At 48.7% G+C, this 13,471-nt stretch overlaps 1 protein-coding gene across 1 annotated transcript in view; it reads right to left on the bottom strand.

Moving 5' to 3' along the window:
- Positions 1-6,365: 6,365 nt before the first annotated feature.
- The window catches only part of LOC141047268 (uncharacterized), a 112,510-nt gene continuing 105,404 nt past the window's right edge, over positions 6,366-13,471 (bottom strand). Inside the window, exon 9 of the mRNA XM_073542275.1 lies at positions 6,366-8,256. Within this exon, the coding sequence (XP_073398376.1) occupies positions 6,498-8,256 (1,759 nt within the window). The 3' untranslated portion in view covers positions 6,366-6,497. The remainder of the gene's footprint in view (positions 8,257-13,471) is intronic.

Here is a 13,471-nt window from a genome sequence, read left to right on the forward strand (position 1 = left end):
CGTCTCGCAGTCGGTAGCCCATTATTGCCGCACTTGCGATGTGTGCCAGCGAATGCGGCATCCAGGAGCTCGACATAAGGTATCCCTGCAATCCCTGCCCATAATCGAGGAATCATTTCAACGTGTAGCCGTTGACATCATAGGTCCTCTGGCCCACCCCAGAAGGTCGGGGAAAAATATATCCTGACCGTGGTGGACTATGCCACTAGGTATCCTGAAGCTGTGGCCCTGTCCAGTATTACAGCAGTAAAGGTAGCCGAGGCCCTTGTTACCATCTTTACCCGGGTAGGGTTTCCTAGTGAAATATTGTCGGATCAAGGCACTCAGTTCATGTCAGATCTGGTCCAGTCCCTATGGCATACCTGTGGTGTTCGAGCCATTCGCACCACCCCATACCACCCGCAGACCAACGGACTATGTGAACGCTTTAATGGAACCCTAAAAAATATGCTGAGGGCTTTTGTTGACGTTGAAAAAGACTGGGAAAAGTACCTGCCACATCTCCTCTTCGCCTATCGGGAGGTTCCCCAAGAGTCCACAGGGTTCTCTCCCTTCGAACTACTGTTTAGCCGGAAGGTCCGTAGGCCTCTCACTCTTCTGAAAGAATATTTGGAGGGAGACATCTCAGATACCGGAATGCCCATCGTTCCCTATGTTCTAGAGCTCAGAGACCGTCTCGCCCAGCTAGCTACCTTCGCTAAAGAACATCAGCAAATGGCCCAGTCCAGACAAAAAACCTGGTATGACCGCAATGCCAGGAACCGGGAATTTATGGAAGGACAGCAAGTGCTCATGATTACTGCTTCCCCTGCCAACAAGCTTCAAGCAGTGTGGGAAGGCCCCTTATCAGGTTGTCAAGAAAATTAATGACACTATGTTATTGCCCTGGACTCTAGCGGTCGACGACAGAAAACCGTCCACATTAACATGCTGAAAGACTACCACGACCGATCTCTGCCTGTTCTAGCTGTCTGCCAACCCCTAGTGATACTGCCGCCGACGAGTATCTCCCAGATCTCCTCCAGGTTGCCCAAGCGGGAGGATCACTGCAACAAGTGCCCCTGGGCTCCCATTTATCGGATATACAAAAGGACGATATTGTCGCCGTACTAAGGCCGAGGGCTGCTGCTTTCTCCTCAAAGCTGGGGAAGACTATTCTCACCAGCCACCATGTGGAAACCCCCGGACAACGCCCCATCCAGCAGGCTGCCTACCGGGTTCCAGAGGCTGTTCAAGGCATGAAAAAGAACGAACTGGAGGAGATGAAACAACTGGTAGTTATTCAGCCATCTCACAGTTCTTGGGCCTCTCCTGTCGTCCTGGTCCCCAAGCAGGATGGTACAACACGATTCTGCGTTGATTACAGACGACTAAATGATGCCACCAAGAGTGATGCTTATCCCATGCCCAGGATGGATGATCTATTGGAACGTCTGGCCAGTGCCCAATTTGTGACCACGTTAGACTTGAGCAAGGGGTACTGGCAGATACCCCTAACGGAGGACGCCCGGGAGCGCTCAGCCCTCATTACTCCATTTGGGCTTTATGAGTTCCTGGGAATGCCCTTTGGGATGAAAACTGCCCCCGCTACTTTCCAGAGACTGGTGGATCGACTGTTACAACAATGTCAGGACTTTGTGCTTACTTAGAAGACATCGCCATTTTTAGCACAACCTGGGAGGAACATCTTAAACACTTGGGCATAGTACTGGACTGTATCCTTACTGCAGGACTGACCATTTGCCCTGATAAGTGCCAAATAGGGATGGCTGAGGTGCAGTACCTTGGGCATAGAGTAGGGGGTGGGACACTAAGGCCTGAGCCTGCCAAGGTGGAAGCCATTAGCAACTGGTGTAGACCCCAGACTAAAAAGCAGGTACTAGCATTTTTAGGAACTGCTGGTTACTATCGCAAATTTGTTTCTAACTTCAGCACCTTGGCCAAGCCCCTAACCGACGTGAGCCACAAGAACATGCCTAGGAATGTGACGTGGACGACGGCATGCGAGGATGCCTTTTCAGCATTAAAGACTGCCCTCGTAACTGCTCCTGTCTTGGCTTCCCCGGATTATAAACGCAGGTTCCTCGAGCAGACAGATGCATCCACCTTTGGGATTGGGGCAGTACTTAGCCAAGTGAATGCCGCCGGAGAACATCCTGTTGCTTTTGCCAGTCGGAAACTACTGGATCGGGAAGTTGCCTATGCCACTATTGAAAAGGAGTGCCTTGCCATCGTATGGGCGCTTAAAAAATTGCAGCCATACTTGTATGGCAGAGACTTTACGACTGATACAGACCACAACCCCCTCACATGGCTGAATCGCGTATCAGGGGACAATGGAAGATTGCTGCGGTGGAGCTTGTCCTTACAACCCTACAGCTTCTCCATCCAATACAAGCGGGGAAGTCAACACCAGAACGCCGATGGACTGTCTCGACAAGAAGAACCATAGGCTCCCCAGGCCGACCTACCCCTGCCACTGTACAAGGAACTATAAATAACTGAGCAATGTGGACTAAAGTGAGCAGGCCAGAGGTCTGGGTAGACCTCATGGCGTGCTCACTTATTATGGGGGGGGGAGAGGTTGTGATGGTGTGATATGTTATGTGGATATCATTTTTTGTATATTCCTATTTTTCTATTTCAGTTATTTTCACAGTGTTTTTCTTATTACATTGTAAGTCTACAGCCTCACTGTATCTGTCTCTTGATGACCCCCTGTAGTGCATTAATCCCTAAGGCCCTTTGCTCTCCTCTGGGAGGCTTGGAAACCGCCCCCAACTTGTTTGACTACCCCTGGACAAGGAAGGGGGTGGGGAGAACAGCAGCTGGACAAGTCAGTTCCGGTGTGCACTTCAGAGAGAAAAGGACCCATTTTATCCTCTGGTGCTAGAGTTTTGGAATCTCGTTTCCCTGGACATTTTATCCTGATACTGGACTGCATTCTTATTCTGGACTATCTTATCCTGACTGTGGTGGACTGAATATGGACCTTTTCGTATTTTTGCCTGAATAAAGGTCTTGGAATTGTTCACTCTTCGCTTGCTCTGTTGATTGTGTGATACCAGAGAAGGACCCCGTGACAGCAGGTCTATGTGAATTGCACTGGTCACACTAGCTGAGGAGCTGGGTCTTTTGGTGGGCCTATCAGATGGCAGTGGTTTTTGTGCATTTCTTCAGGGAGAATGGCTAATGGAGGCCTGGCCTCAAACATGGAAGGAGTTGGGTTTGTCATCTAGTCAGGTGGTTCGTGAGATATTCCTCATAATTGTCGCATTGTCATTATGGGGGTCGAGAATTCAGAACAAAAAGATTTGCTTCAGGTGTGAATCGGTGGGCACGGTGAGGGCTCTGAACGCCTTATCTTCCTCGGAGGGTGCTGTCGTGAGGATGCTGCAACATTTGGTTTGGTTAGGTTTGAGTAATAATTTGTGGATTATTTCGGAGGCGGTTTCTGGAGTCAAGTTTCCTATTCTTGATGCTCTTTTTACTTCACAGTGGGATCGTTTCCGGGAACTGGCACCCCAATCGGCACCAGGGGGGTTGAGGTGTCCTGCGGAGTTATGGAACCTCCCGTTGATGTGGTAAGGGAATTGTTAGCCAGATCGTTGTCGGAAGGCACTTGGGCCCATTACAGGAAATCTTGGAGCATTTGGGAAGAATGGAAGTCTTCCTTGAACGATGAGTTGGACGAGGAAAGTAAGCTATTGATGTTGGTGGGTCACGGTTGGTAGTCAGGTTGGTAAAATTGACCCCATAAGTTGACCCTGACTCACGGACTCCCTATCACCACCCAACCAAGCTGACACAGGCGAGACCCCACCCCGAACGTTACTCAAATCCCAGGAACGAACTAGCTCTCGTAAGCCGTGTAAAAAAGACCCTGTTCCCCCACTAGCTTCCCCAGCCAACCCGACGCTACCCCTGCTATCAATAAAAGACAAAGAAGGGTTAACATTTTGATCATTATTTGCCTCACCTAGCTGCCTGGGTGCTGTGGTCCCAGCAGCCGAAGATCCGGGGTCCAGACAAGACGAGACCGCACCCATCCCTGGGCCGATCGAGGGCTCGTTTGGCAGGCCGCCGTCATCCATAGAATCCCACCGAGATGTTTCCCTCTGCGACGTCGTCCGGCTTCCCAAACCGAGTCCTGTGAGGCCAGCCGATTGCTGCCCGATTTCTTGAAATCCTTCCGCGTCCATGCGGACCTCTTCTTTCCCTCCCCCATGGAGAAGCCGGCTGCTGCTGACTGTCATCCCGGACAACCCCTAGGCTGCTAAACCCAGTGCAGCTCCGAACCTCCCTTCCCCCCAGGCCAGCTGAATGCTGCCCGTGGTCCTGAGCTCCTCCTGAGCCGCAGTATCAATAATAGCCTCTCTCCCCTCCCCCCCAGGCCAGCCAAATGCTGCCCGTGATATTGAGCTCCTACTGAGCTGTCATGCAGCACATGGCATCTTTCTCCTCCTCTCCCCGGGACAGTTAAATGCTGCCTGTCCTCTCCAGGTCCCCTTGCGCTCCCATGACCACTGCATCCTCTACCGCCCTCCCCTGGATGCACAGCGGACCACTGCCCTTCAACCCCCGCATTTCCTTGATGGCAGCAGCCCCGGCGCTCTCTCCCCCCGGGGCTTCTGAGTCCTGACAGGCAGCAGCAGATGAAGAAGTCCCCGCTGTAAGGCCTCTTTCACACTTCAGTTTTTTACAATCAGTCACAATCCGCCAGGTTTTGAAAAAAACGGATCCGCAATTTTTTTTTGAGGATCCGTTTTTTTCCCCATTGACTTCCATTATTGGCGGATTGTGACGGATTGCCGTCCGTTGCATCCGTTTTTTTTTGCGGATCCGCCAAAAGTTGCTGTCCGTCACCATCCTCAAAGATTTCAAAACGGAGCTTGCAACGTTTTTTTCTCTGGCGGATCCTCCAGACACTGTTTTAACCCAAAATTCTTTCTGGGTGCCGGACAAAAAAAATTCTCTCTCTCTCTCTCTCCTTTTCCAGGCTGCGATTCCTTCAAAATTCTTCATTTGTCGGATCCATCAAAAAAACGGACGGGTGGCATCCGTTGTCATCAGTTCTACAACGGATCCGCCATCCGTCCTTTTAGCGGATTATGACTGATGCAAAAAAATGAAGTGTGAAAGAGGCCTAAGCGGGTGGGCGGAGGTACTACCGCTCCAGCTGCTGCCATGGAGCACCAGCGATCCTGGCCCCCGTTCCCCCGGTACCTCCTGCGGTCTGCGCCGAGCGGGCGCAGCGTCAGCCTGCAGTCCCGCCGCTCACCTGTCCCAGCCATCAGACTCTCTTCCTCCCGCGGCCTGTGATCCCGGCCGGTGGGCAGGGCTGCGACTCCTCACCTCACGGCTGGATCCATGCTGAGAGGTCTGAGCCGCTGGCTCCCGCCGACTCCCTGCGTCTCCTCTCCCGTGCCGAGTGGGACCCGTTCCGGGGTGGGCTCCTGCCATACCAGGCACCGGATCCTGACTCCCTGCTGTGGTATGAGAAGAAGGGGGAGCCGATGCCTCCCCCCGTTGCGGGCCCCGCCGTCAGGCAGGATTCTTCCCGGCTCTTTGCCTGCGAGCTCCAGGCCTACAGCTCGCAGCTTGAACCGGAGGTTCCCTGGAGGGGCTCCTAATGTGGCGCCGGGCCCGAGGGGTGGGATCAGGACTGAGGAGCACCGGAGGCCTTGATCTCCGTGGCCGGCGTCCTTCTGGTTGGGGTTGAGGGGACCCTGCCACCCCTTGAAGCAGACCCTGGACTGAAGACTGCAACCATCCTGCGCCCCGAGAACCCAACGGTATCCCTCAGCATTTGGAGAACGGACTCAATCTCCATAATGGCAGGTACCTCAGAGATTCCTATTGCTACTAAAGGGTATCCAAAATGGTTGTCCCTCTAAAATGGCTTCCCTTATTTATACTAGCAGCCCATAACCCCACCATACCATGTGACCCTCTTACGTCTTAGCCCAGCCCAGCCATGCCAGCACCGAAATTTAACCCCTTATTCTCCCTTCCATTCACCAACCACCTCCGTATCTACTTCCCTCTCTACCCTGTCATGCCGGCTTCCCTTTTATGGCCTATGGCCTAGTACGGCCTCACTTGACAAAGGGGTATTCGAGATTCCTCGTAGCTCCTATACTTATACCCGCAATCCCTATTGTCTAGTACGGCCTCACTAATCAAACATTAAAAAGAAATTGGACAGTAGCCAAACCCCTGGCTTCCAGTTGATATTCAACACGTCCAAAGGCGGGGACAGTGAAGCTGGCCTTAATTGGGCGCAGGGCTTGTGTGGTGTAACGTCACATGAGCCCTGGGAACGCGAGTTCCGACTGCGCTGGGAATGGCACTGGCAAGGAAGGTGAGTATGACTGATTTTATTTTAATGAGGCCAAACATGAGGAATGACAAGTGGTTACCTGGTAGTTGAAAACACCTTTAAGAAGGTACATTTTTCAGTTAAAACATTTACATTCTGAACACGAAAAAGGCTTCTACCCTGTGTGACTGCTTAGGTGACTAAGAAGAGATGATTTCATTACAAAACATTTCCCACATTCCGAACACGAAAAAGGCTTCTCCCCGGTGTGCGTTCTCTGGTGCCTAAGCAAATCTGATTTCTGTTTAAAACATTTCCCACATTCTGAACATGAAAAAGGCTTCTCCTCTGTGTGAGTTTTCTGGTGCCTAAGCAAATCTGATTTATGGTTAAAACATTTCCCACATTCTGAACATGAAAAAGGCTTCTCCCCGGTGTGAGTTCTCTGGTGTACAACCAAACTTCTTTTCTGGTTAAAACATTTTCCACATTCTGAACACGAAAAAGGCTTCTCCCCTGTGTGAATTCTCTGGTGCCTAAGCAAATCTGATTTATTGCTAAAACATTTCCCACATTCTGAACATGAAAAAGGCTTCTCCTCGGTGTGCGTTCTCTGGTGGCTATCAAGATGCGTTTTACAGTTAAAACATTTCCCACATTCTGAACATGAAAAAGGCTTCTCCCCTGTGTGAATTCTCTGGTGCCTAAGCAAATCTGATTTATGATTAAAACCTTTCCCACATTCTGAACATGAAAAAGGCTTCTCCTCTGTGTGAATTCTCTGGTGCTTAAGCAAATTTGTTTTTTGATTAAAACATTTCCCACATTCTGAACATGAAAAAGGCTTCTCCCCGGTGTGAATTCTCTGATGCCTAAGCAAATCTGATTTATGGTTAAAACATTTCCCACATTCTGAACATGAAAAAGGCTTCTCCTCTTTGTGGATTCTCTGGTGCTTAAGCAAATTTGTTTTCTGATTAAAACATTTTCCACATTCTGAACATGAAAAAGGCTTCTCCCCTGTGTGAATTCTCTGGTGCCTAAGCAAATATGATTTATGGTTAAAACATTTCCCACATTCTGAACATGAAAAAGGCTTCTCCTCTGTGTGAATTCTCTGGTGCCTAAGCAAATCTGATTTATGGTTAAAACATTTCCCACATTCTGAACATGAAAAAGGCTTCTCCTCTGTGTGAGTTCTCTGGTGCATAAGCAAATTTGTTTTCTGATTAAAACATTTCCCACATTCGGAACATGAAAAAGGCTTCTCCCCTGTGTGAATTCTCTGGTGCCTAAGCAAATATGATTTATGGTAAAAACATTTCCCACATTCTGAACATGAAAAAGGCTTCTCCTCTGTGTGGGTTCTCTGGTGGCTATCAAGATGTGTTTTCCAGTTAAAACATTTCCCACATTCTGAACATGAAAAAGTCTTCTCCCCAGTGTGAGTTCTCTGGTGCATAACCAAATTTCTCTTTTGGTTAAAACATTTCCCACATTCTGAACATGAAAAAGGCTTCTCCTCTGTGTGAATTCTCTGGTGTATAACAAAATCTGATTTCTGTTTAAAACATTTCCCACATTCTGAACATGAAAAAGGCTTCTCCCCGGCGTGAGTTCTCTGGTGTATAACCAAATTTCTTTTCTGGCTGAAACATTTCCCACATTCTGAACATGAAAAAGGCTTCTCCCCGGTGTGAGTTCTCTGATGTATAACCAAATTTATTTTCTGGTTAAAACATTTCCCACATTCTGAACATGAAAAAGGCTTCTCCTCTGTGTGGGTTTTCTGGTGTCTAGCAAGATGCATTTTCTGGTTAAAACATTTACCACATTCTGAACATGAAAAAGGCTTTTCTCCTGTATGAATTCTCTGGTGTTTAACCAAATATGATTTCTGGTTAAAAAATTTCCCACATTCTGAACAGGAAAATCTATTCTCTGCTGTGTGAATATTAAGAAAAGGCTTTTCAAGGGGAAAACTGTTTCCATATTCTGAACGTGAAAATAGCTTCTTTGCTTTAGGACCAGTAAGTTTTTTAATGCTTATTTTGCGACTTTGATTTTCCTCAGTAATTGGTAATGAATCAGAAGACAGGACCTGTTTAAAGGAATCAGATGATTGATCTTTGCTGTGAAGGGATGATGATATATCTGAAGTAATGGCATTCACTTCAATTGTATCCTGTGGGATCTCAAAATCTTCTGATTTAAAAACTGAAGATGTCAGCTGTCCCTCTGATCTCCTGGTACAGTCATCTGCTAAGAATAAAACCTATTATTTTTGGATAAAATATTCTTGAATTTTTCATTTTTTAATATTTCTACTTTTTGCAAAAATTGAAAGTTATGTAAAATACTGAATCATTCACTGAGACAATGACAGTTCATAGTCTAATAGAAAACATCATAGGATGAACCAGTAGAGCATGGTGTTCATTTCTTTGTTCATTCTGCCTCCCAATTTACAGTGTGTGTGTCTCCTGGAGCACAATCTGGGCACTATGTGCTGGGTAATAAAAAGATATAATTTGCAATTATCACTCCAAAATCCACTGTGTGCTAATTTCCAGAAAGTGCCTGTGGAATCAACATATTCACTACACCTATAGACTAATTCAATGAGGGTTATAATTTCCCAAATTTTGCAACTTCATGGATATTTCTGCTGCTCTGATTTTCTGCCCTTTTGTCATATTAGGGCTTCTGCAAATGGTGTGTCCCATCTCCTCTGGGATCTGCTCCTGCGACATCTGCTTCTGTCACCAGGCGCAGCCTTATTCATTTTCCAGGCGTCGCTGGTAATGGAAGAGACGTCGGAATCAGAAGCTCTGGGTGGCGCAGGCTCTGTCCAGCCACTACAATTAGGGTGCCTGGGACCAGTAATACCATCTAGTCTAGCAGAATGGATGAGTGAGCTGTCCAGCTGGAGTAATCTGCTCCCGCCAACTGGAAAGCACCACACTCTACTGAAGTTCAAAGCATATAGCCGGAAGCTGCCACATACAGCCATGTTCTTCTCTGGTTCAGTCCTCTGTGCTCAGCTCCAAATTTGTGTATTTGTTTCCTGTTGTGACCCCTGCCCGTTTATGGATCATTCTTGCATCTTCTGATTTTGTATTTTCTTACAGGCCCATCATAATATTTTTTTCAAGTGATTTTCTAACTAGTCAGCACATTCTACGTATGATGTCATTTGGCTTTGTAGTTTACAGATTTGGGAAGGTAACGATCAGCCACTTTCATAATTTCACGAAGTAATTTTAACATTTTCAGATGGAGGAGAATATTGTGGTCTAAACGCAAAATGGCGATCACACAATTGTCATAGGGCCGGACTACACCTCCGATAAAGCAGCCACTGCCAGTGACTGAGAAGAATCTGTGACTAATCTGCATTTAGTGGTTATGTGATAAAACACTCCGGGATCGGCTTTGCTGGGGTCAAAGGTCACGTGCGTTCAGCATGAAACTCAGGCGCCGAGCTGGGGTTCGGGTATAACTGACACTGGGTCAGGTTTATTAAAGGTGAAAGCAATGCATAAAGAAATAAAACATAAAACAGATCCTTGCCTGTCTGGCACTAACTAAACAAGGTACAACCTAACTACCAACTGGCGGGCTTCTCCCATCCAGTCAAACCACAGTTGCAGTGGGCACTGCTTTCACTCACGTGTGTCTCTCACACAGACAGGCTCTCTGTGTTCCCAGGCTCAGACACTCACACAACCACCTGGCATCCTTTTATATCCACCTCCCATTATTCATTAGCAAGCAGGTGCGATACTGACCAGACTAGGCCACATAGGAAAGGAATCTGGGCGAGATATACCTGCCCTCATCCACTATTCCCACATGATTCTCACATATCCCCCCCCTCTGCTCAGACCACTCCGGTCGAGCAATGACACCCGCCAAACAGTGCACTCGGGAGAGGGCATCTGCATTTCCCATCTGTACCCCTGGGCGGTGCTCCACCGTAAAAGTGTAGGCCTGCAGGGCAAGGAACCACCGGGTCACCCGGCTATTCCGTTCCTTGTTCAAGTGCATCCACTTGAGAGGGGCATGGTCAGTGATCAGCCTGAACTTTCGGCCCACCAGATAATATTTGAGGGACTCTAGAGCCCACTTAATGGCGAGGCACTCTTTTTCTACGACTGCATACCTTTGCTCGTGTTTATTCAGCTTCCTGCTGAGATAGAGGACTGGGTGTTCAACTCCGTCCCTCACTTGTGAGAGTACGGCCCCGATACCGGTATCAGAGGCATCCGTTTGTACCACATACTCGCTGCGGAAGTCCGGAGTCACCAGTACGGGCTGAGAGCAGTGCCCGTTTTAGGCTATGGAAGGCTTCTTCAGCCGCTAAACTCCATTTAATCATGACGGAGTCTTTCCCTTTTGTAAGATCCGTCGGGGGGTAGCGATGGCTGCAAAATTGGGTATGAACCGGCGATAATAGCCGGCGATCCCCAGGAAGGCTTGCACCTGCTTCTTGTTGACAGGTTGTGGCCAGTCCTGAACCGCCTGAATCTTATCAACCTGGGGTTTAACAACACCCCTCCCAATTACATACCCCAAATACCAGGCTTCTTCTAGCCCGATGTGACATTTCTTGGGGTTCGCGGTTAGACCTGCCTCCCACAGGTCGTCAATCACAGCTTGTACTTTCTGGAGATGAGTCTCCCAGTCCAAGCTGTAAATGACAATGTCATCCAAATAGGCCGAAGCGTACTGCCTATGTGGCCTCAGGACTCGATCCATCAGTCTCTGGAAGGTCGCCGGTGCTCCGTGCAGTCCAAACGGCATATACACATACTGAAATAGACCTTCCTTGGTAGCAAATGCCGTCTTTTCTCTGGCCGCCTCTGCCAGAGGGATCTGCCAATACCCCTTTGTTAGGTCTAGGGTCGTAATATACCGGGCTTTTTCTAACCGATCTATTAACTCGTCGACCCGGGGCATAGGATAGGCATCAAAATTTGAGACCGCATTCAGCTTCCTGAAGTCATTGCAGAACCGGATGGTGCCGTCCGGTTTAGGAATTAGCACAATCGGGCTGGACCACGCACTGTGCGATTCCTCAATGACACCTAACTCTAACATTGCCTTCACTTCTCGGGAAACGGCTTCACGGCGCGCTTCCGGGTTTCGGTAGGGCTTTACGTGAACTGTGACACCAGGTTCCGTTACGATGTCATGTTTCATTAGCATAGTCTGCCCGGGTTTTTCTGAGAAAACCTTTTGGTTGTGAAGTAGAAACTGCCTGACCTCAGTCTTTTGCCGCTCCGAGAGAGTCTCTGCAACGGTATGCGAGCAGACGGGACGGGCCAGCTCCGCTGACAAGGCAGACCGATCTTTCCAGGGTTTTATCAGATTTACATGATAAATCTGTTCAGGTTTCCGTTTACCTGCCTGGTATACTTTGTAGTTTACTTCACCAACTCTTTCCTTAATCTCAAAGGGGCCCTGCCACTTTGCCAGGAACTTACTGTCCACCGTGGGGACCAGGATCAACACCCTATCTCCGGGTGCAAACGTACGGATCTTGGCGCCCCTATCAGATTCTTTTTTGGGCTCCTTGAGCCTGCATCATGTGTTCTTTGACGATAGGCATAACAGCCACAACACGGTCCTTCATTTGTGTGACGTGATCTATCACCGTTTTAAACGGAGTGACCTGACCCTCCCAGGTTTCTTTTGCAACGTCTAACAGTCCGCGAGGACGTCGGGCGTACAATAACTCGAAAGGCGAGAATCCCGTGGAAGACTGGGGTACTTCCCTGATGGCAAAAAGCAAATACGGAAGTAAATAGTCCCAGTTCTTCCCATCCTTGCCTATCACCTTTCTCAGCATCTGCTTCAGAGTTTTATTGAACCGTTCGACCAACCCGTCTGTTTGAGGGTGATACACGGATGTGCGTAACGGTTCGATTTGTAACAATCTGCAGAGCTCCAACATTACCCTGGACATAAAGGGGGTCCCCTGGTCGGTGAGTATCTGTTTTGGTATACCGACCCGACTAAACACATGCACCAGTTCCTTGGCAATCATCTTGGTGGCCGTGTTACGCAAAGGGATGGCCTCCGGGTAACGAGTGGCATAATCCAAGATGACCAGGATATGTTGGTGTCCACGTGCAGACCGTGTAAGGGGCCCAACTAAATCCATCCCAATCCTCTCAAACGGGACTTCAATAATAGGTAGGGGTACCAAAGGGCTACAGAACCGGGGCTTAGGTGCAGAGGCTTGGCAGTCAGGACAAGACTCACAATATACACGAATATCGTGATGCATGCCTGGCCAAACAAAACAGTGTAATATCCTTTCGGTGGTTTTCTGGACTCCCAGGTGACCTCCCATCACATGTCCGTGGGCCAGGTCCAGCACCTGCCGCCGGTAGGGTTTTGGCACGACTAATAGTTGCACCGTATCTTCCTCCTTTTTCTCTATCTGATAGAGTAAATCATTCTCCAGAACCATGTAAGGATATGCCAGCCTAGAGCCAGGTTCTACGGGACGGGTACCCCATTTATCACTTTTACATTTGTCCTAGCCTGAGAAAGGGTAGGATCTTTTATTTGCTCGCTTTGGAAGTCATCTTTCTGAACTTCTAAATCTGGCAAACGGGGAGGTGGATGGCTGTCGGCCTCCTCCTCTTCCCCGGTCTCCTCCGTATCACCCGCCATGACTGAAAACGGGAACTGCAGGTCATTTCCCGCAGACTCTTCCCCCGAGTCTTCCGGGGAGACCTCTTCCAGGGGTTCGGGACCCACACGCGCCCTGGGAGAAGAATCTTGTACACTATTACCCGAGGGCATCAACTGATTCTCCCACAATTGCCAGAAGTGGGGAAAATCCCGGCCCAGGATAACATCATGCAATAACGCCGGGACGAGTCCCACTTTATGTTGCACAGACCCATAGGAAGTAGTAATGCATATGACCGTGGTGAGGTACGAACAGGTGTCTCCATGCACACACGTTACAGAAAATTTGTCTGATGGTCCAGTCGGGGCTGACACCAGACTGGCCTTCACCAGAGTCACCACACTTCCCGAGTCTAACAATGCCACCACATTTTTGCCATCAACAGTTAAATCACACAAGTGTTTTTCCACATCCTTTTGACCGTCATTCACACTCACTAC

The sequence above is a fragment of the Dendrobates tinctorius genome, unplaced genomic scaffold (assembly GCF_039654945.1).
Source record: "Dendrobates tinctorius isolate UK_male_01 unplaced genomic scaffold, ASM3965494v1 ptg000126l, whole genome shotgun sequence".
NCBI lineage: Eukaryota > Metazoa > Chordata > Amphibia > Anura > Dendrobatidae > Dendrobates > Dendrobates tinctorius.